Source organism: Phocoena phocoena, chromosome 18 (genome assembly GCF_963924675.1).
Source record: "Phocoena phocoena chromosome 18, mPhoPho1.1, whole genome shotgun sequence".
In the NCBI taxonomy this organism is placed as follows: domain Eukaryota; kingdom Metazoa; phylum Chordata; class Mammalia; order Artiodactyla; family Phocoenidae; genus Phocoena; species Phocoena phocoena.
Genome location: NC_089236.1, coordinates 76,993,430 through 77,019,182, shown reverse-complemented (window position 1 = coordinate 77,019,182; position 25,753 = coordinate 76,993,430). Strand labels below are relative to the sequence as shown.

Genomic DNA, 25,753 nt, shown 5'->3' with positions numbered 1-25,753 from the left:
CAGGAAGATATAGCAATTCTAAAATTCTGAAAGACTGAAATCTAGCACAAAACTATAAGGAGAGAAACATGAACTCACAGTGGTAGTGGAGAACCTTAACAATTTTTTCTTAGTAACTAATGGAACAAACAGACAAAATTTTGAAATAAATAATTACCAAGTTGACTAACTGGCTTATACAGAACACTATTACCAAGAACCGTACAACATACATTCTTTTAAGCGGAACACCGACCAGTTTCATTATATTCAAAGAGTTTGAGTCACGTAGAGTATGTTCTCTGATCATGGGAGAAATTACGATAGAAATTAATCATGGATACCTAGAAAATCACCAAATGTTTGGAACTTATACATCTGCAAATAACCTATGAGCCAGAAAAGAAACCATAATGCAAATGAGAAAATATTTTGATTATGACATAACATGTGAGATGCTACTAAAGGTATACTTGGTATGAAAATTATTGCCTGAAATGTATATGTTAGAAAAGAAGAAAGGCAGATCATGATCTAAGTATCCATTTCAAGGAGCTCATCAAATTACATCAAATTATGCAGAATTAAATAGCCACTACAAGAGCAGAAATTAAAGGAATAGTAAACAAATGCCAAGGAATAAAAAACAAAAGCCAAAAGGCAATCTTGAAAAATCTAATAAAAATATAGTACCCTAACAAGATTGACTGAGGAAACAAGAGGAAATGCACCAACTACCAATATCCCAAATATGACATCACTACAGACACCACTGACATGGAAACAGACGAAGAGGATATTAGGAATCATATTTTAGTCACTAAGTTTGGATATTTAGATGATGTGGACAGCAATCCACCATCTTATCAAAACAAACGTACCACGTTATAGGAAATCTAACTAGTATTATTTTTTGTACAAGAAATTGAATCTATGTCTAAAACCTTTCCACAAAGAAAACTAAGAATTCACCAGTGAATTCTTCTCAATGCTGATGTACAGATAAACAAATGTTATACAAATTATTCCAGGGCTTCCCTGGTGGCGCAGTGGTTGAGAATCTGCCTGCCAATGCAGGGGACACAGGTTCGAGCCCTGGTCTGGGAGGATCCCACATGCCGCGGAGCAACTGGGCCCGTGAGCCACAACTACTGAGCCTGTGCGTCTGAAGCCTGTGCTCCGCAACGAGAGGCCGCGATAGTGAGAGGCCCACGCACCGCGATGAAGAGTGGCCCCCGCTTGCCACAACTAGAGAGAGCCCTCGCACAGAAACGAAGACCCAACACAGCAAAAATAACAAATTAATTAATTAACTCCTACCCCCAACATCTTCTTTAAAAAAAAAAAAAAAAAATTATTCCAGAAAACAGCAAAGAGGGAACATGATACACTTCATTTTAAGAGGCCTCAATAAACTGGATATTAAAAACCTAACTAGTACATTGAAAGAAAGGAAATTAGAGCTGGTCTCTCTCATTAAAAGACATGCTAAAATCTTGAGAAAAATGTTGACAAGTTGAATCCAATAAGACACTCAACAGATAATATATTTCAACCAAACATGCTTTATTCTAGTAATCCAAGGTTGGCTTCATATTAGAAAATTAACCCTTGTAATTCATAATACTAAGGAGTCAAGAACTAAAGTTATAGGATCATCTCAATAAATGACAAAACATTTAATAACATTCAATTCCCACTCCTGATTAAAAATAACTTTGAAAACTATTAATATAACGGAACTTTCTTAATCTATGGAAAGTGATTACACCTGTGGCACAGCTACCGCTAACAACTTGCTTAATGATAAAACAGAGATTTTAATGATAAAACACAGATTTTAATAATAAAACAGCTTTACTCTGGGACCAGAAACAGGACAGGAATGTCAATTATTGTCACTGCCAGTCATCTTTTTATTAACAGCCCTATACCATGAAACAATGCAAGAAAAGAAAGTAAAGAAACTATCAAGATTTAAAAGAGACACATGAAAGTCGTTATTTGGAGACTACGTAGCAGTGTATGCAGAAGAGCCAAAAGAATCTCCACGTAAGTTAATACTTACATATGGATATAGCAAGTTTGATGAATAAAATGTGCTTATAAAAAATCAAAATCGTATCTCTCTATATTAGCCATAAACAATTAGAAAACACAATTGCTTGTTATTTTCAATAAGAAAATAACATTATAGCATCAACACTTGAAAAATGCCTAAAATAGATCTAATGCAAACAGGCCTTCTATACCAATTTTTTTTTAATGTTCCAGAAAAATTAAAGATGACCAAAGGACGGATAGTAACGTTCCATGAAACAAGAAATCCAATATTGGAAAAATCTCAATTATTCTCATCTAATCTGTACATTCAAAGCAATATCAATGAAAATCCAATGGAAACTGGTAAGTGGACTTGAAAATATGTATGAATGTCCAAGAGTCATTAGCGAAGACATTTTGAAGAACAAAGTCAGAGGACTTTCTATATATCAAGATTTATTATATAGCTATAATGATTAAGATATTTTAGCACTGGTTTACAGACAGACTAACAGATCCACACAACAGAAGACCAATTTCAGAGAGACTCACTCCCCATGGCAAGCTTGTTTACAACAAAGGTCTCACTGCAATGCGTGGGGGGAATCCACATGCGAAAATATTCATCTTGACCCTCCTCTTTTACCACTGTGAAATCATTTCCACACTGGTAATGCACCTGAAATGTTAAAGTTAAAACAGCCAAACTACAAGAAGGAAATATAAGAAAATATTTTCAGGACCAAGGCCAAAATTCTTTAAGCAGGACACGAAAAGTACTAACCCTAAAGAACTTTGTAAAAACTGCAAATTTCCCTTTATCTAAAGACACTTTAGAAGACTAAAATGTAAGCCACAAACTGGGAGAAAATGTTTGCAATAAATATATATCTATATCTATACATACCAGACAAAGAAAGGATATCCTGAATATTTAAGAAACGCCTATACATCAAGGAGAAAATGTAAAACAACCCATTTATTTTTAAATGGCAATATAATTTGGAGACACTTCACAAGATAATCAAATCAGCAACAGACACCTATCAGTCAACATCATTAGTTATGTGGAATTAATTTTAAAAACCTCAGCTAAAGCCGGACTTGTAACAGGCCTGGAGGGGGTGATTTCACACCCCTACCATGCATCCTTAATTACCCCAAACAGGAAGAGCCCTACATCTATCTATAACAGAAAGATGTCACTATTTCACTGACCAACAGAAAGAAAAAAACATCTTTCAGCCTGAGGACAGCCTAGCCCATCAGAGACTGGAGCAGCCCAACCAATGAGAAGCCTCCATGCTCTGGACTCCATACTTCCTCCAATGGATCATTTAGTTATTACAGCCCCTCCCAAACCCTCTCTTTTCCCTATAAAAGCAAGCTCCCCTTCCTTGTTTTCGGGATTTGCCTGTGGTCTGCCATAGTTGGCACAACCCGAATTTCAATTCCTCTGCTCTTCCTGAATAAACTTGCTTTTGCTGGTAAAATAACTGGCTATTATATTATTAAAGTTGACAGTTATCAGGGAAATGTAAGTTAAAACCAAAATGAAGTACCACTGCACAACTGCCAGAATGGCTAGATTTTTTAATTAATAATACAAATAATACTGACAACATCCAGTGTTGGTCATGATGTGGAAACCGAGACGTCCGTATTGGGCATGTAGCCACTTTGAGATACTATTTGGCTGTATCTCCTGAAGCTGAACACACCTGATGATGCTGGCACTGTAGTCCTAGGTGAGAGCCTCACAAAAGACGTGAGGCTGTGTGTTACTCCAAGAGCTACTTAATATGTGCCCCCCAAAAGGCATAGCATGGTTTATAACAGTATTATTCATAGTAACCAAAAAGTGGAAACAACTCAAAGGTTCCTCAATTGTAGAGTAAATAAATAAAAGAGGATATGTTCATACAGTAGCTTATTGTACAGTAGCTTACTTACAGGGATAAAAGCAAGTAATTGATGCTACAAGCAACACTGCAGATGAGTATCAGAGACGTAATGGTGATGAAAGATGACAGACACAAACAAGAATATACCGGATGATTCCTTTTATACAAAATTAAAAGAAATTCAAAACTAATCCATAAGCGTATATGCCAGAAACTTTTGTAATGATTACAGTAAACTGGGGAAGGAGCTTCTTACCCTCCTTTTCTTTATGAAGCTGCTGGTTACATAGGTGTGGTCACCAAATAAAAACTCAGGAAGCAGTACTTTAATGAGCTGTGCATTATTCTCTTTATATGTCAGAATGCATGACAGCATTCACTTAAAAGAAGGATTGGCCAGTATTTTATAGCCAAGTAAAGGAGGAAGGAAATAAAAGTGAAATAATTGAACCAAAGGGGAACCTTATTAGTGAAGTATCTGAAAATTAGTCTTAAATTCCAGAGAAGAAAAATGAAGATAGAAAGTAGATTGAGGAAGAATTGAGAAATCTGTTAATTAAGAAAGATGAGGAACATTAAAATAGAATAAAATTACCCTAAAATGCATTTTATATGGAGATACAATTTTGGGGGGGCCTAAATATTGAAGGAATTCGGGACTATCTGAAAATATATTTTGTGATAAAAATAGTTTATAAAACTATTACTTGAATGTTAAAAACGTTATTTATTCTGTGCACTTCCTGGTGAGTGAATATCACATTACCTGCAATTCACTTTCTGTTTGATGGTTCGGGAACTTCCTACTCCTACAGACTGGAGGGAAACTTCCCAATCTGATATCCAGATGGGATGCTATTCACTCAGTTAAAAGAGCAGCTTGTTCCGAAAGATCATCTTATATAACAAATCAGACTATAGCAAAAAGAGATGAAAACCCTGGTTAAACAGTTAATTCAGCTGAAATGTTTTCTCTTGGGCGCTGATGGGCCCAGATAGCAGCAGCAGAGGTGGTATGCTGTCTGCATTTTGAAGGTAGGGCTGACGAGATTGGCAGGAAAATCGCATGTGGGGTATGTAAGAAAAAGAAGCACCAATACTCTTCCAGTCATTTTGGCCTGAAAACTGAAAGAAAGAGGTTGTCAGTAACGGAGATGGGAGGGGCATGTTGGGATCGGACAACCAAATTGGAATATTTTAATGTTGAAACATCTACTAAACTAGTGCTTTTGTATTTGTGGGGAGGGAACACTTTTATTTCCAATTCATTGTGGACTAATACTTCCGCAAAACATAATAAAAAATGAAATTGAAAAAGACAAAGACATACAAAAAGCAAGGCTTGATTCTTATGAGATTCAACAGAAAGAAATTAAACCATTAAATTGCTGTAAGAGTTTCTAAAAGCTTACTCTGAGGGCAGACTGGTAATAAGAAGTTCACATACCCAGTGGTCCAGAGAATACACTGTGAGAATCACCTATTACTATTCAATCAATAACGTTTAAATTGCTTGTCTATCCATTAAAGGCAAATTCAAATGCCGTAACTTGGAGCACTCATTACAAAATTGATCCTAGGTAGTTCAGCTGTTCAATATTTCAGGTGTACAGAAGAGGAAATCATGCCTCACACAGTGAGAAGTTTATATCCTCAAAAAGAAAACCACAGGCCCAAAATAGAGTCCCGTATGCTAGGCCAGGCTAACCGACAGGGGCGTAATACCTAACCTAACTGAAGCTGCCACCTCCCCCAGAAATGTGGTCTTGACCAGACAGTCAGGAATTTTCTGTTTGGTACCAGTAAGGTAATATGTCACATGCCCCTCTCCATTCCCCAAAAGGTGATGAGGTAATCGCTACATAGACCCCTCTGTTCCCCACAGGTAGTTACCTAAGCCTGAAGCAATATTTTTTATGACTGCCTTATCTTGCCTTTAAAACCCTTCCCTTTCTGTGGCCCCCGGAGCTCCCCTCTGCTAGCTAGGTGGGGTGTTGCCCAATTCATGAATCATTCAATAAAGCCAATTAGATCACTAAAATTTACTCAGTTGAATTTTGTTTTTTAACAGTATTTTATATGAACTTTAGCAAAGCAGGGAACCCTAATTCTGATTATCCAGGTAGAGAGAGAAACCCAGTAGAGTTAGCAAAGAGAGTCTACGAAGGTGGTCTCTCTGTGTGGGGTTTGCGACATGACTCGGATAAACAGGTGGGAAGTAGTTGTCATTTCAGATGAGGAAGTGCAAGACCAGCAGGGGTCCTGTTCCCCCTGAGCTCAGAGTCTGGCATGGCAGCAAGACGCTAGTCAAACCACCACCGAGGTTTATAATCACAAGCGGTGAGAAGTGTGCTACAGAAAGATGGTCCACAGTTACTTAATCTGGAAGTTCTGGGAAGGTTTACTTGAAGACTGAAGAAGTATTGAGTGGGAGTTTATACAACTGTGTACTATGTGGAGGTAGAAAGAGAACTTTATGGAAAAAAAGACAGTCTAAGGGGAATCCCTGGCAGTGACCAGTGACTAGGAATCATCAATGATAGTGTTTAGGGACCAGATCGTGCATACGGCTTGTGGCTGTCCTTGCAAGAAAAATGACAAGCCTCAGAAAAGTTTTAAGACTGGGAGTTTCGAGACTGCATTTGTTCTTTACGAAAATGACTCTGGTTCATTATGAAGTTTCCTCTAGAAAGTCAGGAGGCTATTGGAGAAAAGATGGTGAGGATGGTGCCCGCTGGGATGCAGAGTAGTAGATCTTGGGAGATAAAAAGCCACTTGAAAAGCATGAAAGAAATAAGAGAAATCGAAACTATTCAAGCAGCGGTCTGCGGATAATGTGATTAAGAAGTTAAAATGAAGAAGAATCAACACAATGCTGGAAAAGGAGAGACAAGAGAACAAAAACAACACAAAAGCAACAGGGCAGTAACAGACCAAACTAATCAGGCTTCACCACTTTCTGCTGATGACTCCATCCCATTAATTTCGACAGAAGTATTTAAGTTTAAGTGTATTTACAGTGGCGGGCAATTTATCCCATCATTAAGACACTGCACTGAATGTTCATGGGTTAATCAGCACCTGACAATTTATTACTTGTAAAGAAATCTCTGATTTCACATTTACATGAAAATTACTTCATCAGTTTCTCAGCAGAGTAGGAAAAATAACGGGTGTTATCAAAAAGGGATAGCACACATATGCATAGTCAGATGTCTCTATAGACATTCTGATTGAATTGCTCTGAGATGAATTTAACAAAATCAATGAGAGAGAGAGAGACATTGAGAGTGCATAGTGTCAAAACTGATATACGTATTGGAAGAAATAACACGTATAAACCAGAAGAGAACCACAGCAAATCAATTCTCCGTGCTGTTTGCCATCTAAGTCATACATTTGTATGCTATTATCAGAGATGTGTATATAAATTATTTACTAGACAAAGACATTTCCTGAAAATTTAGAAGAACAACAGTTTTTCTTTCATGCAAATAGAGAAGCATCCCTCACGCACACTTAGCTTTTCCTCTTAGGCTTCGTTCTCCAGATCTAGGAGGCTGAGTTAAAGCAGATGAAAGAAACAGCATTTTTATAAGTGATCTGCAGATCCTGCTGGTTCTAGCAAGATCTTCTCCAGCAAACATGACGAGAGGAAAGTTGTCTACCCTCAGGGCTCCAACTTTCTCTTAACAACCCTGAAATGTGAATCTTTGCAGAAACTGCCTTCTAACTGAATCAGAAGAATTGACCCAAACTCTGAGAAATCCACCTTAAGCTTTCAGCATGACCAGAAGTAACAATGAGCCCCTTCCTTGTCGTATCTGCAGCACTGACGGGTGAAAATACGCAGCAAGACAAAAGCAGTGCGAAAGGCAATTTCAAGGGCACTTACATAGATCTGATTGTTCCCAAAGCGCTTCTGAATTTCGTAAAGCAGGCTGCTGTCGGTAAGCTGGCTGAGCGTTGCCAGGTCATCGTTCGGAGCGGGAGGTATCAGCTTGACCTGGGGGAAAAATAGGTAAGATCAATCCTAATTGCTTTCCAATCAACTGTCTTCACAGTTGTTTGTTCCATTTTCAATTACATGTCAAAAGTTTACAGACCACATGAATTCGAAACTGTTACTAAAAGATGAAATGGTTCACTTGTAAGGAACAAAAAATTCAACAGTCACAGAAATGTATTCAGGTGAGAATCTCTGTTCTATACCCACCAGCCAGGGCACACACTCATACACGCACCTACACACACAACCTGCATGTGACCCCACGTCCCTCCAATCATGAAGTCTGATTTAGACAGCTCTGAACTGTGCTGAGTCTTTTTTAAGACCAGCTGTTGAAAAGCTCACGTTTTTCAGTGTTTCCAAAGCTAAAGGAAAACTCCTATCACGAAACTGGAACGGGAGGAAAGCAGTGTGCCTGGACTTCAGTTTCTGAATACATGGAGGGAGGCACTGGAACTTAAAAGTAGCCTCTAGAATTCTGGCTTGTGAATCTTCTTCTGTTCTACATTACTCCTAAGTTTCAGGTAGTGTGAGATTAAGATGATTCTGTCAGAAAGAAAGACACTGCTTTCCTACTCCATTTTATTTTGAGTGACAGAGTTGAAAAACTGGACAATATTTCCCCAAAAAAAGGTAAATCTGAAATATTTAAATTAAATAAAAATCTATTATTTACAAGTCAGAAATGGGCAACGTTTAGTTTTATTTATATAGACAAAGGTCTCTCGCAAGTTGGCATACGTATTGAACTCCCAAAGCAATCACAAAAAGGAGAAAAACCAAGAGCAGGAATTTTTCTTCCTTCGGAAGGAATGATTTGCGCTAAGATAATAAAATTCCTAGTATATCCACAGCTCTCGGGAGCTCAAGGCAAATTTCTGCATGCACGTTAAAAAAAAAAGCAGCAGATCGCACTAACAGAAGTTTCATGTTTGTTCCAACAAGGCTAAAAGAGCTATTGCGGCATATCTTTGGAATTCTTGAGGCTTTTCATCTCCAGTCACAGCTGCTACACGGGTTAGAGAAAGTACCACTAGGCTGACAGTAAAAATGTGAAGACTTCCCAGCCTGCTTGTAGTAACCAAACGTGAAAATACAGTGTTAGGGTAGATCAAGGGAAGAATTCCTTGTAGTTAGCATAACAGATTCAAAAATGATCAGGAATGAAGCTTTGATAATCAGTCTTAAGCAAGGGGCACATTCTTTCTAAAGATTCCTAAAGCACTGTGACAGCTGATAATATGTCTGTGAATATTTTTATGTTAGAGTTGTAGACTCAGTTGTGTATGCTACCAGTGTCGCCCAAACAATTATGACAACAGTCAAAACAGAGACGGGATAAATACGTAAAAAACAAAAACAAAAACAAAACTTAACATCTTCGCTAGGATTGATCATTATGGTTCTTATGAAGATATACAAATATCCATATATATACATACATTTCTCTCTATATATGTATACATTTCCAAAAATAGAAATCTGAAACACAAAACAGACATAATTCAGAATAGAAAGTCAGGAAGAAATTAGAGAAACACTTTGAGAAATGTTTCAAGACCCAAAAGGAATTTACACCTTGGAAATACTCTGAATTCACTGATTCCTCGTCTCCACTTGCCAACACCACTTTCAGTGCTGTCAAATTTCCTGTTTGGTTCTGTTGTGTTTGGTTGTGTTTTCTCTCTCTAGGACATAAGTAGTATATGTCCAGGAACCAGAAATTCAGTGGGCAGACAGAAGGTCTGACAACTGGGATAAGAGCAAGAAGATTCTGGGGAAAGGCTGTTTGCAGGAAAGAAAGAAGTAGGTATGAAAGAAGAGGAAGGAAGAAATTAGAAAAGAACGAGCTGACCGGGATGGTCCTACAGGGAAAGGGGTGATGATCTGACAAAATATTAAGCTTCCCGGGCTTCCCTGGTGGCGCAGTGGTTGAGAGTCCGCCTGCCGATGCAGGGGACACGGGTTCGTGCCCCGGTCCGGGAAGATCCCACATGCCGCGGAGCGGCTGGGCCCGTGAGCCATGGCCGCTGCGCCTGCGCGTCCGGAGCCTGTGCTCCTCAACGGGAGAGGCCACAACAGTGAGAGGCCCGTGTACCGCAAAAAAATATATATATGTTAAGCTTCCCAAAGCTGAAGCCCATCACCGTGCCTGCACAGCACCTTGTTCTTACCTGCTTTGCATTCTATGAGATGTTTCTTAGAGAGTGCAATATATCAGGTCCTTTGTTTGCTAAGAATTTACACTTTTGTGTACCTGGATGCTGGTATGTCCGAGGACTACAGAAAGAGAACCATCACCTATCGTCAAAATCCCTATATGCACATGCAGCCATGGAACACACACTTTCTCTCCTGTGCACAGAACTGTCACAGGGCAGCAGGGCTCTGGGAAATGAACCCGGAGCTTGCTGTCGTGTCTCCAAAGAGCACTGGATACAGCAGAAAAGAAACACTTGTGACTCTAGGCAATTTGTTTAACTTTCTTGAGTTTGAGTTTGATCGGTTTAAATACTCAATTTGAAAGTTGAGAGTCAGTTAACTAGCAAAAGTGAATTATAACTTGCCCACAGTAGAATTTTGGGGATTAATGGGCAGAAGACATTAAACAGACATTTCTCCAAAGAAGACATACAGATGGCCAAGGAGCACATGAAAAGCTGCTCAACATCACTAATTATTAGAGAAATGCAAATCAAAACTACAATGAGGTACCACCTCACACCAGTTAGGATGGGCATCATCAGAAAATCTACAATCAAAAAATGCTGGAGAGGGTGTGGAGAAAGGGAACCCTCTTGCACTGTCGGTGGGAATGTAAATTGATACAGCCACTATGGAGAACAGTATGGAGGTTCCTTAAAAAACTAAAAATAGAATTACCATAAGACCCAGCAATCCCACTACTGGCCATATACCCAGAGAAAACCATAATTCAAAAAGACACATGCACCCCAATGTTCACTGCAGCACTATTTACAATAGCCAGGTCACGGAAGCAACCTCAATGCCCATCGACAGACGAATGGATAAAGAAGATGTGGTACATATATAAATGGAATATTACTCAGCCATAAAAAGGAACGAAACTGGGTCATTTGTAGAGACATGGATGGATCTAGAGACTGTCATACAGAGTGAAGTAAGTCAGAAGGAGAAAAACAAATATTGTATATTAATGCCTATATGTGGAACCTAGAAAAGTGGTACAGATGAACCGGTTTGCAGGGCAGAAATAGAGACACAGATGTAGAGAACAAACATGGACACCAAGGAGGGAAAGCGTTGGGGGGCAGGTAGTGGTGGATGAATTGGGAGATTGGGATTGACATGTATACACTAATATGTATAAAATAGATAACTAATAAGAACCTGCTGTATAAAAAATAAATAAAATTCAAAAAAAGGTATTATAGGTGAAAGCATTTGTAAGCTCTGAAAGGATTATTTTATATTATTTTTTTAAAATAATCTATACTTACATTGAAAAAAAGAAAACCCAGTGTCGACTGGAATTACATGAATTAAGAGCAGATAAATTAGTGGATAGAGGATTCAACCACTGTGGCAAAACCTTGCAGTCAATATAAATAACAGTAATAAAAACAATAAATATGTCTTGCTGAGTTTTTGTTTGTTCTTGGTAATTGTGCTCTCACCTTATAGCCTTAGTCTTTTGTCATCTTCAAAACAACCAAATAAGGTAAGTACTATGTTCCCATTTTACAGATGGGGCTTAGTGAGATTAAGGGGCTTCTAGAGTCACAGAGCTCCAGAAGCAGACCTGAGCCAGAGCAAATCTGCCTGACTCCATCCTCCTGTCTCTTTACTCCCAGGAAAACATGCCTTCGCTAAATGGAATAAAAATTTGACCTGAATTTTAAGCTGGAACCAAATTTAAATAAATATACTGTGAAAGGAAAGAAGAGAGGGAGGAAGGGAAAGAAGAAGTTAAGCAGTTGGGAAATCAGGAAGAGAATGGAAGAGGACAGGGGAGAGGAGGAATGGGCCGAAGACAGAACAAAAGGTGAAGAGAAGGAAGAATGTCGCACATTTTTAAGCATCTTAAGAAAAATTCTACATTCTCAGAGATATTATAAAGCGAATGTGGATTTTGGTGACTATCAGAACCAAAAAAAGTTTAAATCAAGTCCTGAATATTCATGTACGGAGTTACCGTTTGATAAGGCCTACATTTTCTAAAAATCTGAAAGGAGAGATGCTGTGGGTTTTGTTTCAACTTGAATTCTACACAATGAGTTTCTCTTTAAAATGTGAATGGGAACTTTATTGCTTTGACAAGGCTTTTGTAAAGCCCTCCTGTGAAGTGTGAGTGAGGACAGCCCTGCCGAGAATCCAAGCACCTCATGACCAAGAATGAATGATGCACACAGTGGGAGATGTGAGTGAATATTACACAGATAATATATGCTCATGAAACCTGAATACTAGCCTCTCCTTGTTTAATACCAGATCAACAGAACATGATTACAGCTGCTTTTAATGTCTAGGATACAATTATAAAGACCTTACATTAAAAACTGAAAAGTCATTCAGCAAGGATTACACTTGACGTTATGCTGTGAATGTCCTCTCATTTTTTAAAAGATATTATTTTTTAGAGTTATTTTAGATTCACAGCAAAATTGAGAGGCAGGTACAGAAATTTCCCATATACCCCTGGCCCCACTCATGCATAGCCTTCCTGGCTTTCAACATCCCTCGCCAGGGTGGTACCTCTGTTACCACTGACGACCCTACACTGACACATCATCATCATCCAAACCCCACAGTTTACATCAGGGTCACTCTTGGTGTTGTACGTTCTATGGATTTGGACAGATGTATAATATCACGTATCTACCCCTACGGTGTCATACAGAGTAGTCTCACTGCCCTAAAAACTCCCTGTGCTCCACCTATTTATTCCCCTGCCCCGACCCCTGGTAACCTCTAATATTTTTACTATCTCCATGGTTTTGCCTTTTCCAGAATGTCAAATAATAGAATCATATAGTATGTAGCCTTTTCAGATTGGACCCTTTCACTTAATAATATGTATTTAAGTTTACAGAAAGTTCATAGGACCTTTAAAAAAAGTTAAGAAAAAGCTTTGCCTTAAATTTCACCTAACACTCAATTGCCTACCACTGTGGACTGAATTGTGTCCCCCCAAATTCATATGTTGAGGCTCTAAGCAGCTTGTGACACTGTTTGGAGATGGGGCCTTTAAGAAGTTATAAAGGTTGAATGAGGTCATATGGGTGGGGCCCTGATCCTATAGGATTAGTGTCCTTATAAAAGACACCAGATAGGTTGTTTTTTCTCTCTGTCTACCATGTGAAGAGAAAGAAGCCATCTGCAAGCCAGGAAGAAGACATTCACCAGAAACTGAATCAGCCAGAGCCTTGATCTTAGACTTCCAGTCTCCAGAACTGTGAGAAAATAATCTCTGTTGTTCAAGCCACCCAGTTTGTGGTATTCTGTTACGGCAGCCTGAGCTGATGAGTATACCTACTAAAATTTAAAAGTATTTCAAAATTACAAAAATAATTTGTTATTTGAAAATAACAAAAAATAATGAAATTTAAATTTTGAAAAGAGAATCTTTAGAAAACCTCAATAAATTGTCCTTAAAACATTCAAAATTAGACACAGTGAAACAAAACATTTTCAGGGATTACTGTGACATTCAGAAAATTACTCTGCCATTTATAAAACATGAAACATATAAAACTCATTTATTTCTGTGGGAATGATAGCAAAAAATACATTAATTTCTAAAGCTCCTCAAAGTGATCTCTGATCACCTGGACACTGAGGCACACAGGCACACACACACAAAACACCACCACAGTTGCTTTTAAGGATAAGTGACTCAGTGACTGGTTTGTCCTTCTTGTTACGTAAAACGTTTGATATTTGTAAGAAACAGAAAACTACCTACATAAAAATCAAAATGATGACTAATGACATAAGCGGAAATATTCAGGAATTAACGTATTGGCTGAACTTCCGTTCCTGGTAAATCAAGACTATAAAATTCAAATCCTTGTAAAAACACATAGCAGTTAAGTTTGTTAATGGTCAGTATAATACCATAACAATTGATATATGGCAATTTCAAACCAATTATTAACATTTGCACTCATTAATTTTTATTTGAATTGAAATTAGTAGGTGTTTGTTTTTGAAAAGTTGGACTTTAAGGCATGATGTAATAGGATGCAACACTAGCAGACCTGCAATAAGGGTGTAGTTACCTGATCAGGTTTGGTGGGGCCATTCACGGTGGTATTTTCGGGAGTACTGTCCTGAGATTGTCCCTTGCACAGACCTTTTGTTGCATCTTTGAACATAATGTCTTTTTCCAGCATACTGTCTTGCTTGGCAATTGGCAATGCCAGGGGGCTGCTGGAGGAAAAAAATCAATGCTATGATTAGTCTTCTAACATTGCCATATCAATCAAAAATTACCATGACCGGACAGCTGATTATAGAAAGTTGTTTAATTCAGATAAGAAACAGTGTCAACACTGCAGGTAGAATCAATGAGAAATCTGTAAACTTTTCTATTAGCTCCAGATCTCGTTCAATTTCACCTTTAAAAGAAAAAATATATTCACTTCAACCTGAGAAGAAAATGTTTATGAATGGATATATGACTTAACAGACAAATCAATGAGCAATTGAAAAGCTAAGGTGGAAATGCATGATTGAACTAAACAAAATATTTAAATGTGAATGAATGCAAACAAGTGAAGGCAAAATTCTACAATTAAGTAAAATACTGTTCATACAGGATTTTAATATGTTATAGAATCATGGACAATAGTTAAGAGTTTGTGAAGAAATGATAATAGGGGAATTAAAAACAAACGACGTGCTTAAGGACTGCAATGTTACAAACAGTAAGTTTTATTACTCCTTTACAGCTCAGGCTAGGCAAAAAAATAAAACAAAACCTACTTCATTTTTTGTTCTTCCGTAGACACTGTTGCCAAAAGAAAGGCAAGTTCATAAAAAATAAACACAATCCGAATGTTTAATTTGTATTGTAACACTTTAGTACAGTAAAATTTAAAAATGTACTTTCCTAAATGTGACCATAAAGCAGAAATACATACATATTTAATCAAGTGCAATATATAGAAACATAATTATTTCATGTATCTTACAATAGTAGTTGTGATTCTAATTAAAGCTTAATGCATTTTGTTGTTTTTTAAAATTTCAGTTTTATGGAGGTATTTACAAATAGTAAAATTCACTCTGTAGATGTAGAGTTGCATGAGTTTTGTCTACATACACATAATTATATATAGTTGGTTATATATATGTATACACATTTGTGTAACCCACATAATCAGCAACACATAGAATTTTTGTCACTCCCGAATGGCTCTTTGTGCGTGCCCTTTGAAGTCAATTATTTCCCCAAACCCCCTGCCCCTTGTAACCATGGCTAATTATTTCTTTCACTATAGTTTTGCTTTTTCTAAAATGTCATGTGAAAGAAATCACAGAGCATGTAGCCTTTTGTTCCTGGCTTCCTTTACTTAACATGTTTTTAAGATTCATTCATGCTTCTGCATGTATCAAGTTTGTCGTTGTTTATCACTGGGTAGTGTCTTCCTGTGGGATGCACTGCACTTTGGCTGCCCATTCACCAAACGTTTGGGTTTGTCCAGTTTTTGTCAATTGTGAATGGAGCTTCTATACACATTCACGCACAGGTGTTTGTGGTGACGTATGACATATGCTTTCATTTATCTTGGCTGTGTACCTAGGAGAGACTCCAAACTTTCCTCGGGGTCTGAACCATTCATTGGTGCTTCCCCCATGCGTGGGCTGGAGTCCTACTTGCTTCACATCCTTGACAGAACTTGTCTTTTTTGTTGTTTTTTTAATCCATTCCAGTGGGTGTGTTAGTGGCTTCTCCCTGTGGCTTTTATTTGCATTTCAGTGTGGTTATTGACACAAGAATCCCTTTTTGGTAAAGTGTAAGTTCAAATCTCCTTTTTTTTTACTGGATTCTTTGGTGTCATATTATTGAGTTTATATATTTTAGATTCAAGTCCTTTATCAGATACACATGTGGCAAATATTTTCTCCCAGTATGTATCTTGTCTTTTTATTTTTTTAACAGTAAGTTTCAAGGAATATTTTTTCTCTTATGGTTTGTGCCTCTTGTATCTTATCTAAAAATTATTTCCCAAACCCAAGGTCAGCAGGGTTTTCTCCTAGGTTTTATTCCAGAAATGTTATAGTTTTATGCTTCACACTTAGGTCTACAATTCATGAGTGGCTTTTTTTATATGGCGCTGTATATGGGTCGAGTTTCATTATTTCTTCGTATTGCTGTCCAAATGTTCCAGCATCAGTTTTGAAAAGAACATCTGTCCCCATCCAATTACCTGGACACCTTTATTGAAAATCAACTGACCATATATGTGCAGGCCTACTTTAGGACACTCCATTGTATTCCACTGATATAATAGCCTATTCTTACACCAACATTACATTTTCTTGAGTAATGTACTTTCAGAGTAAGAGTTGAAATCAGGCAATGTGAGTCCTCCAACTTTGTTTTCTTTTTCAAAATTATTGAGGCCATTTGAGGTTTAGCATTTTCATATATATTTTAGAATCTATTTGTCACTTTTTATAAAAATTTCTGGAATTTTGATTAGCCTTGTGTTCAAAATATAAGTTAATTTGGGGAGAGTTTACCTAATAACAATGCCAAATTTTGTCATCCATAAACACAGTATATTTCTCCATTTATTTTTTTTTCTTCTCCATTTATTTTGATCTTCATTAACTTTCTCATCAGTTATTTTGTAGTTTTCAGCATTAAAATCTCGCAAATAATTTGTTAGATGTATTCTGATATATCGCATGTTTTATGCCACTACCAATGTATTTTTATTTCAATCTCTGGCTGTTAGTCTATAGGAATAAAAATGATTGTTTTAGATTAACCCTGATGGGGAAGAAGGGAATAATTTGAAGGACTTCCTTCAGGAACCACAAGCCTCATTCACTGCTCTGCAGCCCGTCTCTGTGCCACCTGCCAGCCGTGCTGGAGTCTAGGAAAATGGGAATAAAGACAGACTAACGAACGGGCTGAACTAGGTCCAGGTCTGAGGCAAAATCGGGAATAGCTGAAGAACACGTTTACAGAAACGTGAGGTCAGTTTACTTCCTCTGAACTCTGCATGACGATGTTTTGTAGTCAGTGATGGTATTTTCAAGTAGGCAACAGGGCTGGGGATCATATATTAAAAAGAGGCGGCATGGTATAGTAGAGCTGCAACAAGCATACATTTTTGAGTCAGAAAAGCTACGAAGTTTGATGCGTGGCTCAGCCACCTCGGGCTGGTTACATAACCATTCTGTAAAAGCCACTGAAAAACAGGCCTGGAGTGACAGGTTACCAACATAGCGCGCATCCAGGGCTTAGCTCAACGACCCTGGTAATAAGCAGGCAACAGTATTAGCTTAAGTTTCTGGGGATCTACTTACAAGCTAACAGGGCAGCCTATTACTCTTGTATGGACAGACGCAGAAGACGAGAGGTGCTGGGATAACAGATGTAGGACTTACTGCTCACGGCAGACAGAATCCACGCTGCCCGTGTGCACCAGTTCTCCTTGCCCCCTGTGCCATGGGGGGCGGGAGCGGGCAACACAGATGGACCCAAGTGGACGGCTACACTTCGTGCATCGTTGTCGTGTTGTAGGAGAGAGAACTGGGCAAGAAGCAAGAACTCTTTGGGCAAGCGGCACACTGTGCCCAGCAGACGAGAAGCCAGGGCCTCGGCGCTGCGGTCTCCTCCAGGCGTCCGGCAGCTGGCGTGACTAACTGCATGTGCCCTGCAGAGTGCCCAACTGGGCAAGAAGGTGGAGGCGGCTCACGGCCCACGGTGGGCGTCCCTCCCAATGCTATATTATTCATTTTAAAAATTCACTACAGGGCTTCCCGGGGGGCGCAGTGGTTGGGAGTCCACCTGCCGATGCGGGGGACGCGGGTTCGTGCCCCGGTCCGGGAGGATCCCACGTGCCGCGGAGCGGCTGGGCCCGTGAGCCATGGCCGCTGCGCCTGCGCGTCCAGAGCCTGTGCTCCGCAACGGGAGAGGCCACAACAGTGAGAGGCCCGCGTACCGCCAAAAAAAAAAAATTAATTAATAATAAAAATAAATAAAAATTCACTATATAAAGGGAATGCTTAAAAATGCTCACATCCAGATCTGCTTGAACACCATCAAGTAATAAGGTCTTTACAACCTTCAAAGAGGCTGTATTTCTTCCCTGAGCAACACTGGAACAAGGCCTCTCGACTCGCCCTTCTACTCATCACACCTGGAGCTCCAGCAACATGCCTTGTGCCTCTTCGACGTGAGAGCCCTTCCGCTATTTGAAGACAGTTGCGGTTCTCTGATATTTACTATAATTTGAGTAAAACACTTGCAAATCACTTTAATAATTAGATGGCACTGAAGGTATGACCATCTCTGTTCTAAGTACTACACACACATTAACTCTTTAACAACAATACCATAAGGTATACATTATATTTATGCCCATTCCGTAGATGAGTAAACTGAGGGCCAGAGAGGAGAACATGCTCTGGACACACAGTGAGCAGCAGCGAAGCTGGGACTTGAGCTTCAGTGTCTGTGTTCTCAACCACCGCATCACACTGCCTACATCTAAAAGTCCACCCTCACACCTACCGAAATATTTCCTTCCTTATCTCCCCTTAGACCAACCGTCTCCCTTTTCTGCATTGCCAAGAAATTAAAAAGCAAACAACAACAATAACAAAAAAACTAAAGAGAGGTTTTGCAAATTCTGAATCTTCTGAGTGTACAGCAATTAATAGAGCAGAAGTTAGATTAGTCAAGGTAAAAACCAGAAAGATAGCTTATGAAACAAGTCAAATCTACTATAAAGGATTTCTAAAAGGAAGAACTGGTGAGTCTACTAAAAGCGTTGAAATACTCCTTTTGTATCCCAAATCTAATCGCAGTGTTAATAGCAGGCTCCTTGAAAGATACACTTGAAAAGAAGATTGGTCCAGGAATACAGTGACCTCATTCTAAGTCAGTTTTTACCTCAATTTGGCTACTACCTGACCTTCTAAGAACTTCAAAATCTCCCCACAGTTCCACCTTTGCTAAGGGCGGAAACTAGAATATCTGAATGCATTTCAAGTCCTACAGTTCTACGATGCTAACACATAATCTCTCTTTACATGCTTTTTCACCTGCATTTTGAAAAACCATGTATACTCGCTAATGTCATAGGTTATACCCTCTAGGATCTACTACTAACAATAAGTGCAAGCAGCTGGTTACAGATACTCTCATTCATGTGGAACAATTTTTCTTTAGGTTTCTATTCTAATTTTTACATGAAACACGTTTCATCCAAAATCATTGTGATTAACAATAACATTCATATGTTAACTTCTATATATTTAAATTATCACTGATTATCCATTTGTAGAATATAAACATGTATTAAAATGCTATTCTTCTAGAAAAAGGAATAATCTTAAAGGAATCATTGGTATTTTAATAATCATTAAAACTTTATCAATTATGGCCAAATATTTATGATATAAGATTAATTTTTTTAAAACTTGTAATTATATAGAAAGAAGAAGAGTTCAACTTAATAAACAAGAAGAAACATATACAGGATACAAAGAAATATGCCCAATGAATAGACAGTAGTTGCACCAAAAAGGTGGACTAATGCGGAAGGAGGACTAGTCTTAACTGAACTTTCGACAAGCTTCTCTCCACGCTACAGCCCTGACCTCTCCCTTCATAGAGAACTTACTTTAAAGAACTTACAGTTATAAATTGTTTTCTCCGCCCCTTTGAGATGTAAGCCCCCCCCACACAGGCTTACAACCCGGGGATTCTCTCTCCAGGACCTGAGAGCCACCCTTTTGAGAAGCAATCACCATGAAAGATGGAGCGCTTGTCTCCCAGTCTCTGTGGGAGGCCAGGAGCCTAACTTCCATAAACACCAGTGAGCAAACTCAGGCCTCATCACTCTGACCAACCCCTGCATGATTTCCTTCAGCAGTTTTCCTCTAAGCCCAGCGCTGACAAGCTTTCTGGCCTTTAGTTTCAGGGAGCTGAGCTCAGTATTTCTTCCCTACTGCTATATTCTTGAATAAAGTCTTTCCTGTATCTTTAACTTTTCTGGTGCAATTTTTCTTCGACACTAATGAGAGATTATTTTCATGCTTCTAGGTGTTATTCTGCACTTTCCACACTTTCTCCAAGGAAGAAAATATTCTGATTATTAAAAAAGTAATTATTAGGGCTAGACATTTATCAGCAAGAGAGAAAAAAAACAGGATTGAATAGTATATTTTCTAAAAGAGGGCTTTTGGTAAGGCAGACTCCATATACATAAAGAAAATGAAAGAACTATGAAATCTAAAGGGTACTTTAGATTAATGCAGGTGAGATAATTTTAACTTGATGAGGAAGAAATCAGATGGACTATACCAGCAGACACCCGATTTCTAAACTCCACTGAATTTATTCAAGACTTACTTATTTCTATAAACATAAAAAGCATTTCATGCAGAGCAAATGTGCCTGTAGGAACTAGGATTTTATTTGTGAAAATCGAAGCAGGAACATAATAAAACTAATGAAGGCGACAGTTATGGTCCATTATAACTAAAGCAAATTTAGAAAAATAAAGAAAACAAATAAAATTGACTATATTGAGATATATTAGGCCAATCAGGGAAAAAAATTTAATAGAAACAAATGTGAAGAAATGGCATATGTGACTCAGTTATTTTGGTGGTTAAAGTAATGGACCAAATAGATAGTTCTCAATTTTAATCCTAGGAACACAGGTACATAACTTATTTTTTAAAGGGAATTGCAGTTTCTCTTCATCAATAAAATAAAATAATGATCCAAAGATTGACGTTGAATGAAACGGTTCTTAGAGAGTTTTGAATTAATTGCTATCTTTGCCCCCCCCAAAAAATGACTTTAGTTTTTGTAAGAGAAGATACTTAAATTTAAAAAACCATTTTGGTGAACTATTACTTGTCTTTAAAACATAAATAAAAATTTCAACGTGTCGCTTGTGGTTGGATTGGAAATTATATTGTTTTTAAGACATCTCATTCATCTTAGTAGTTTTCAACAGATATTTGCAAAGAAATTTTTAAAAATCTCTAAATTAAGTTTAATCCAGAAGCTCTATGCATTACGAAGGGAGTCTCTAAGTATGTCAAGAGTTACATTTGCTAGAAGTGACTCGCTAGCATGCAATTATTTTGCTGAATAGGTATATAATGAATGATATTTATATGAAATAACGTTATCATTTATTTAAATCAAAGAGATGTTTAATGATATACTGCATTTTTCAGACATTTTTAATAAGTAAATTTGATATCATTTGATAAAACTTACTTAAGTTGGCAGCACAAAAGCACCATAATACACACACACACACACACACACTCACACACACACTCACACTCACACTCAGTCTATAATATAAGAGAAGAAAATAATGAGGGTATGCGGCAGTGGATGGAACAAGCCACCTTAAAAGGTAGTGTATGCTCATCAATGGAGCTGTTTCCAATGTAGAAAAGAAATAGAAATGGAATGTCTACCCTTTCCCTCCACCTTCACCCAAAGAGAGTCTACTTCTCAACCAATATTGGAGGGCTGTCTAACTGCCCAACAATGTTTGAGGGACAGTGTGAATGGTTTAAACTGAAACTAGGTTAAACAATTCTCAACGTCTCATTATGTCCCTATATTCTGACATTTCTCTCTGTCCCCTACTAGACTATAGAATCCCTTCCTAAGCGTAAATTCTTAGGGAATTGACTGACAGCTTTAGCAAAACTTCGTAGCTACATTCTTCAGATTTTTAGCAATGTAGTCATAATATTTGATTAGGAAACAGGTTGGATGTCTTGTAGAATTTATTCCTAAAAGAAAGAATTTTACATATATCAAATGAGGTTTTAGATGCAAAAGCCCTTTATACTCTAAAGGGCAATATGAATTAGCAGTGTTGAAATAACTGTCCATTGAATTACTTTCTTTAAAATATTCATCTGAAATGAAAGCACACAAGAAATTTTATCCCAGTGTTCCCTGATTCTACATAAGTAGAGTATAAATTGCCAATTAGGACACTTTTAAGCTGAAAGAGAGCTTTATTGATAGCTATGCTAGGTAAATAGGCATTCACTAGTACTGGACCAAACCAGGACACTTGGTTACTCTATCCATCTTCCTGCATCAGAAGTTATAGGAAACTTCTGATAGTGTTGGATTAAAAGGTTGTTAAGGTCATAAAAAGCCACAGGGAACATTAAGACACACTAGAGAGTCAGAGTATTACCATTACTACAAGTTTTCTGAGTGGGGCATGGGACCCCCAGTAAGGCACCCCAAGGGTATAATAGCTATGGTATCAGGCAGTATTGTATTAGGCTGCATCAGTCTGAAACTAAGGCTAGTATCATAAGGAAATGAAGGGTTATTTTTCTCATAAAACAAGAAAGCCAGAAATACACAGCTCAGGAATGCTAACCGCCTCAAGGAGATCTTCCAGGACCTTGATTCCTTGTAGGTTCCTGTTCTGTATTCTCAGCAAGTCACTTTCATCCTTTGGTTTCAGAAACACTTGGCGTCTCCAGGTAACACATTTATGTCCCAGGTAGGATGGTATTAGAGGGACACAAAACAACAAGGCTGACCAGATAAATCCGTCCCTTTACTCAGGAGAACAACAGTGCTCCTAGTAGCCCTACCCAGTTAGACTCACTAGATTTAGTAAACAAAAGGCACTGCCTGGGGCTTATTAGTACACGTAAAGGGAAGATCGGATAATATATGAGTAGCTAGTATGGTAGCCACACCAAGAAGTGTGTGAACCTACTTTCTAAGGAAGGTGGATCAAACTGTGCCAAGCGCTTTGCTTTGCTGAACTGGTCCAAGTAACACAGGAATGTGTACGGTGGGGCGGCGGGGGGGTGTCCCTAATTACTACAGGGCCTGCGCTCTGCCGAGAGGCCTTTGCACGTTTGGTCCAGAACTGAGGCCTGGACACAGGAACCCGAATAAAGCCCCGGGGCTCCTCCTCCACATTCTCCCAAGTGATGCTCAACTCTGCCACTAAAAAGTACCGATAGGGGGCTTCCCTGGTGGCGCAATGGTTGAGAGTCCGCCTGCCGATGCAGGGGACACGGGTTCGTGCCCCGGTCCGGGAAGATCCCACATGCCGTGTAGTGGCTGGGCCCGTGAGCCATGGCCGCTGAGCCTGCGCGTCCGGAGCCTGTGCTCCGCAACAGGAGAGGCCACAGCAGTGAGAGGCCTGCGTACCACAAAAAAAAAAGAAAACAACAAAAAAAAAGAACAACCCCACGAGACAGTTACCATCCTCACCCTGCGCTGAACTGCAGGGCGTTTCTGACACAGACGGACCACCTAGAATCAGCACAAAGCCCACAGGTTCAGGGCACCGTCCCCAACACGGCTGCTCCACTTCAGATGTCAGCCACAAGTCTGGGCGTCCCCAGACCACCTGCACTTCTGACCAATTAGCTACAAATTCAGGGGCTCCCTCAACCCTTCTCAGGTTTGAGCATTCACTCAGATGATTCACAGAACTCAAGAAAGCCCTGTACTTACCATTGCAGCTTTATGGTGAAGGATACAAATCAGGACCCGCTAAACAAATAGACAAACAGGGCAAGGTCTTACAGGGTCCTGAGCTCAGAGCTTCGGTGCCCTCTTCCCATGGAGTAAGGGCACATTGTCCTCCCAGAATGTTGATATGTTTACCAGTCAGGAACAGAGGTTAGGCTGCCTCAAAGCTCCAGTCTGAAGTCACAGCATTGGTTTTTAGACACTCAGCGTGAGCCAGGTCAAATGGTTGGATGGATAACTTAGTGGACGGACAGAAAACAGTGGCCCCGTCTTTTTATTTTATTTTATTTTATTTTGGCCACACAGCTTGTGAAATCTTAGCTCCCCGACCAGGGACTGAACCCCGGCCTTCTCACTCATCACTTGTGTGGAAAGGACATCTCTTCCTCATTCCACGCTGTCTTCTCCAATTGTCATACTACACGCGTATCCTAAATCGACAGTGTTCCACAGCTAACGCAGACGAACCATACCTGAAACTCAGATCAATCATTTCCTCTTTAAAGACAAGTTAGAAATGTTAGAATTACCAATGAAAATGACCTCCTCGCAGAAACAATGTCAGACTGAATACACGGGTGTGACGTGAGTCCAGTCACTGAAGCTCTGAGTGTCGGACAGGGATGTATAAAACGGAGAGGGAAATACAAAGTACCTCCAGCTGTTGTTTTGAGGATTAAATGGAATTATCCCTCTGCACAAGTGCTGATGCCCGGTAACCGCTCAAAAACTATCAGTTGTTATCGTTGTTTATATTATTAATAAGTGAACACCTGCAAGCGTTTAGTGAACTACTCTACTCCATGTAGGCACTGCGCAGAATTTCTGTGTATTCCAACTCAAGGACTCCATGGAAGATAATATTAGAAACAAAAGTGGGCAACTATCAGAATGTCTCAGCGATTAAAAACCCTAGGAGAGCATTTCCATGTTCAAACCCCAAAGGGCACGTTCGGCAGCCGCTGTTTCATTAGCGGCAATAACAGTCAATGAGGCACTGAGACAGCTAAGGATGGAAAAGACAGCGCAGAGAGCAGACACCCCTTCAGCAGGAGGGAAAGAACAGCGTGGGAGGGGCAGTCACGTGTGAGAAGAGCTGTTGAGGGTTTAAGGAAGAGAGAGGAAGCCTAAAAGCTTTACAGGTAGTAGAGACCCGATGGAGAATGCTATAGTTGGCAGGACCTCTGGAGTTAAATCTAACCTGCTCATTTTAAGACATGAACTTGAAACTCAGGCAACTAATAGACACCTTAATAATGTTCACTGGATAGGAGATGTCTTAGAAACCATGAAATGTGGGATAACCCAATAACAGAGGAATTTCTTATTGATTCAGTGTTGAACCAAAGGTAGGCAGTTGCTACAAACCCTGCAGCACAAATGGGGCTAAATCATGATTTATGGCACAAAATGCTTGCAGAACAATGAAGATAAGTTGACGATGGAAAGGGAATTTGGCTTGTATGCTGAGATATTAGAAAGTAAACCACTCAATTATTTTTTAAAATTTTAGCAAAATGCGTTCAGGGAAAAGATAAAAGAAACAAGTCAACTTTGTAATGCAAAAAAAAAAAAGGAAGCCAGGGTTAAAAATAATGAAGAAAGATGGGCAACTGTAATTCAGATGAGGTTTTACATGTTAAATCTTCAGAATGAGGACTAGAGATAAAAAGTGGGAAAGGTTATCGAAGAGAAACAATAGATTATACAGAGGAGAGGAGAAGATGTTTTAGGTTCTTTCTAATTTTTTGCTTCTCCTATCAATGAATGTGCCCTGTTCTATCCTGGGCAAAATAAGGAAAGAGGATAGGCAAAAAGAAGAGTCTGCAGAAAATTGCAGAAATGAGGAGGAGAGAAGAAACCCAAACCCTCCCCAAACATCGGATATAACCACTGACTCTCACGTAACTGGTTTGTGAAGAAATGCTGCTTTGTAAGTAATGCCTAAGAGATTTTTTTTAAACTATATTTCTATTTCCTGTCAATCATGGCAATTCTCTGATTTACTTCATACATGTTCTCTATCAAAAGAAGGGCATTTCTGAAAATGTCCTGATATAACTCAATAAACTGTTGCCCAGATCAATC

General features: G+C 38.9%; 1 protein-coding gene across 1 annotated transcript in view; it reads right to left on the bottom strand.

Annotated features, from left to right (window-relative positions):
* Positions 1 to 25,753, bottom strand: part of MYO16 (myosin XVI) — a 404,938-nt gene that overhangs the window by 264,462 nt on the left and 114,723 nt on the right. The window contains exons 9-10 of the mRNA XM_065896022.1: positions 14,199 to 14,349; positions 7,822 to 7,932 (exon numbers count right to left, since the gene is read on the bottom strand). Coding sequence (XP_065752094.1) covers positions 7,822 to 7,932; positions 14,199 to 14,349 — 262 coding nt within the window. The remainder of the gene's footprint in view (positions 1 to 7,821; positions 7,933 to 14,198; positions 14,350 to 25,753) is intronic.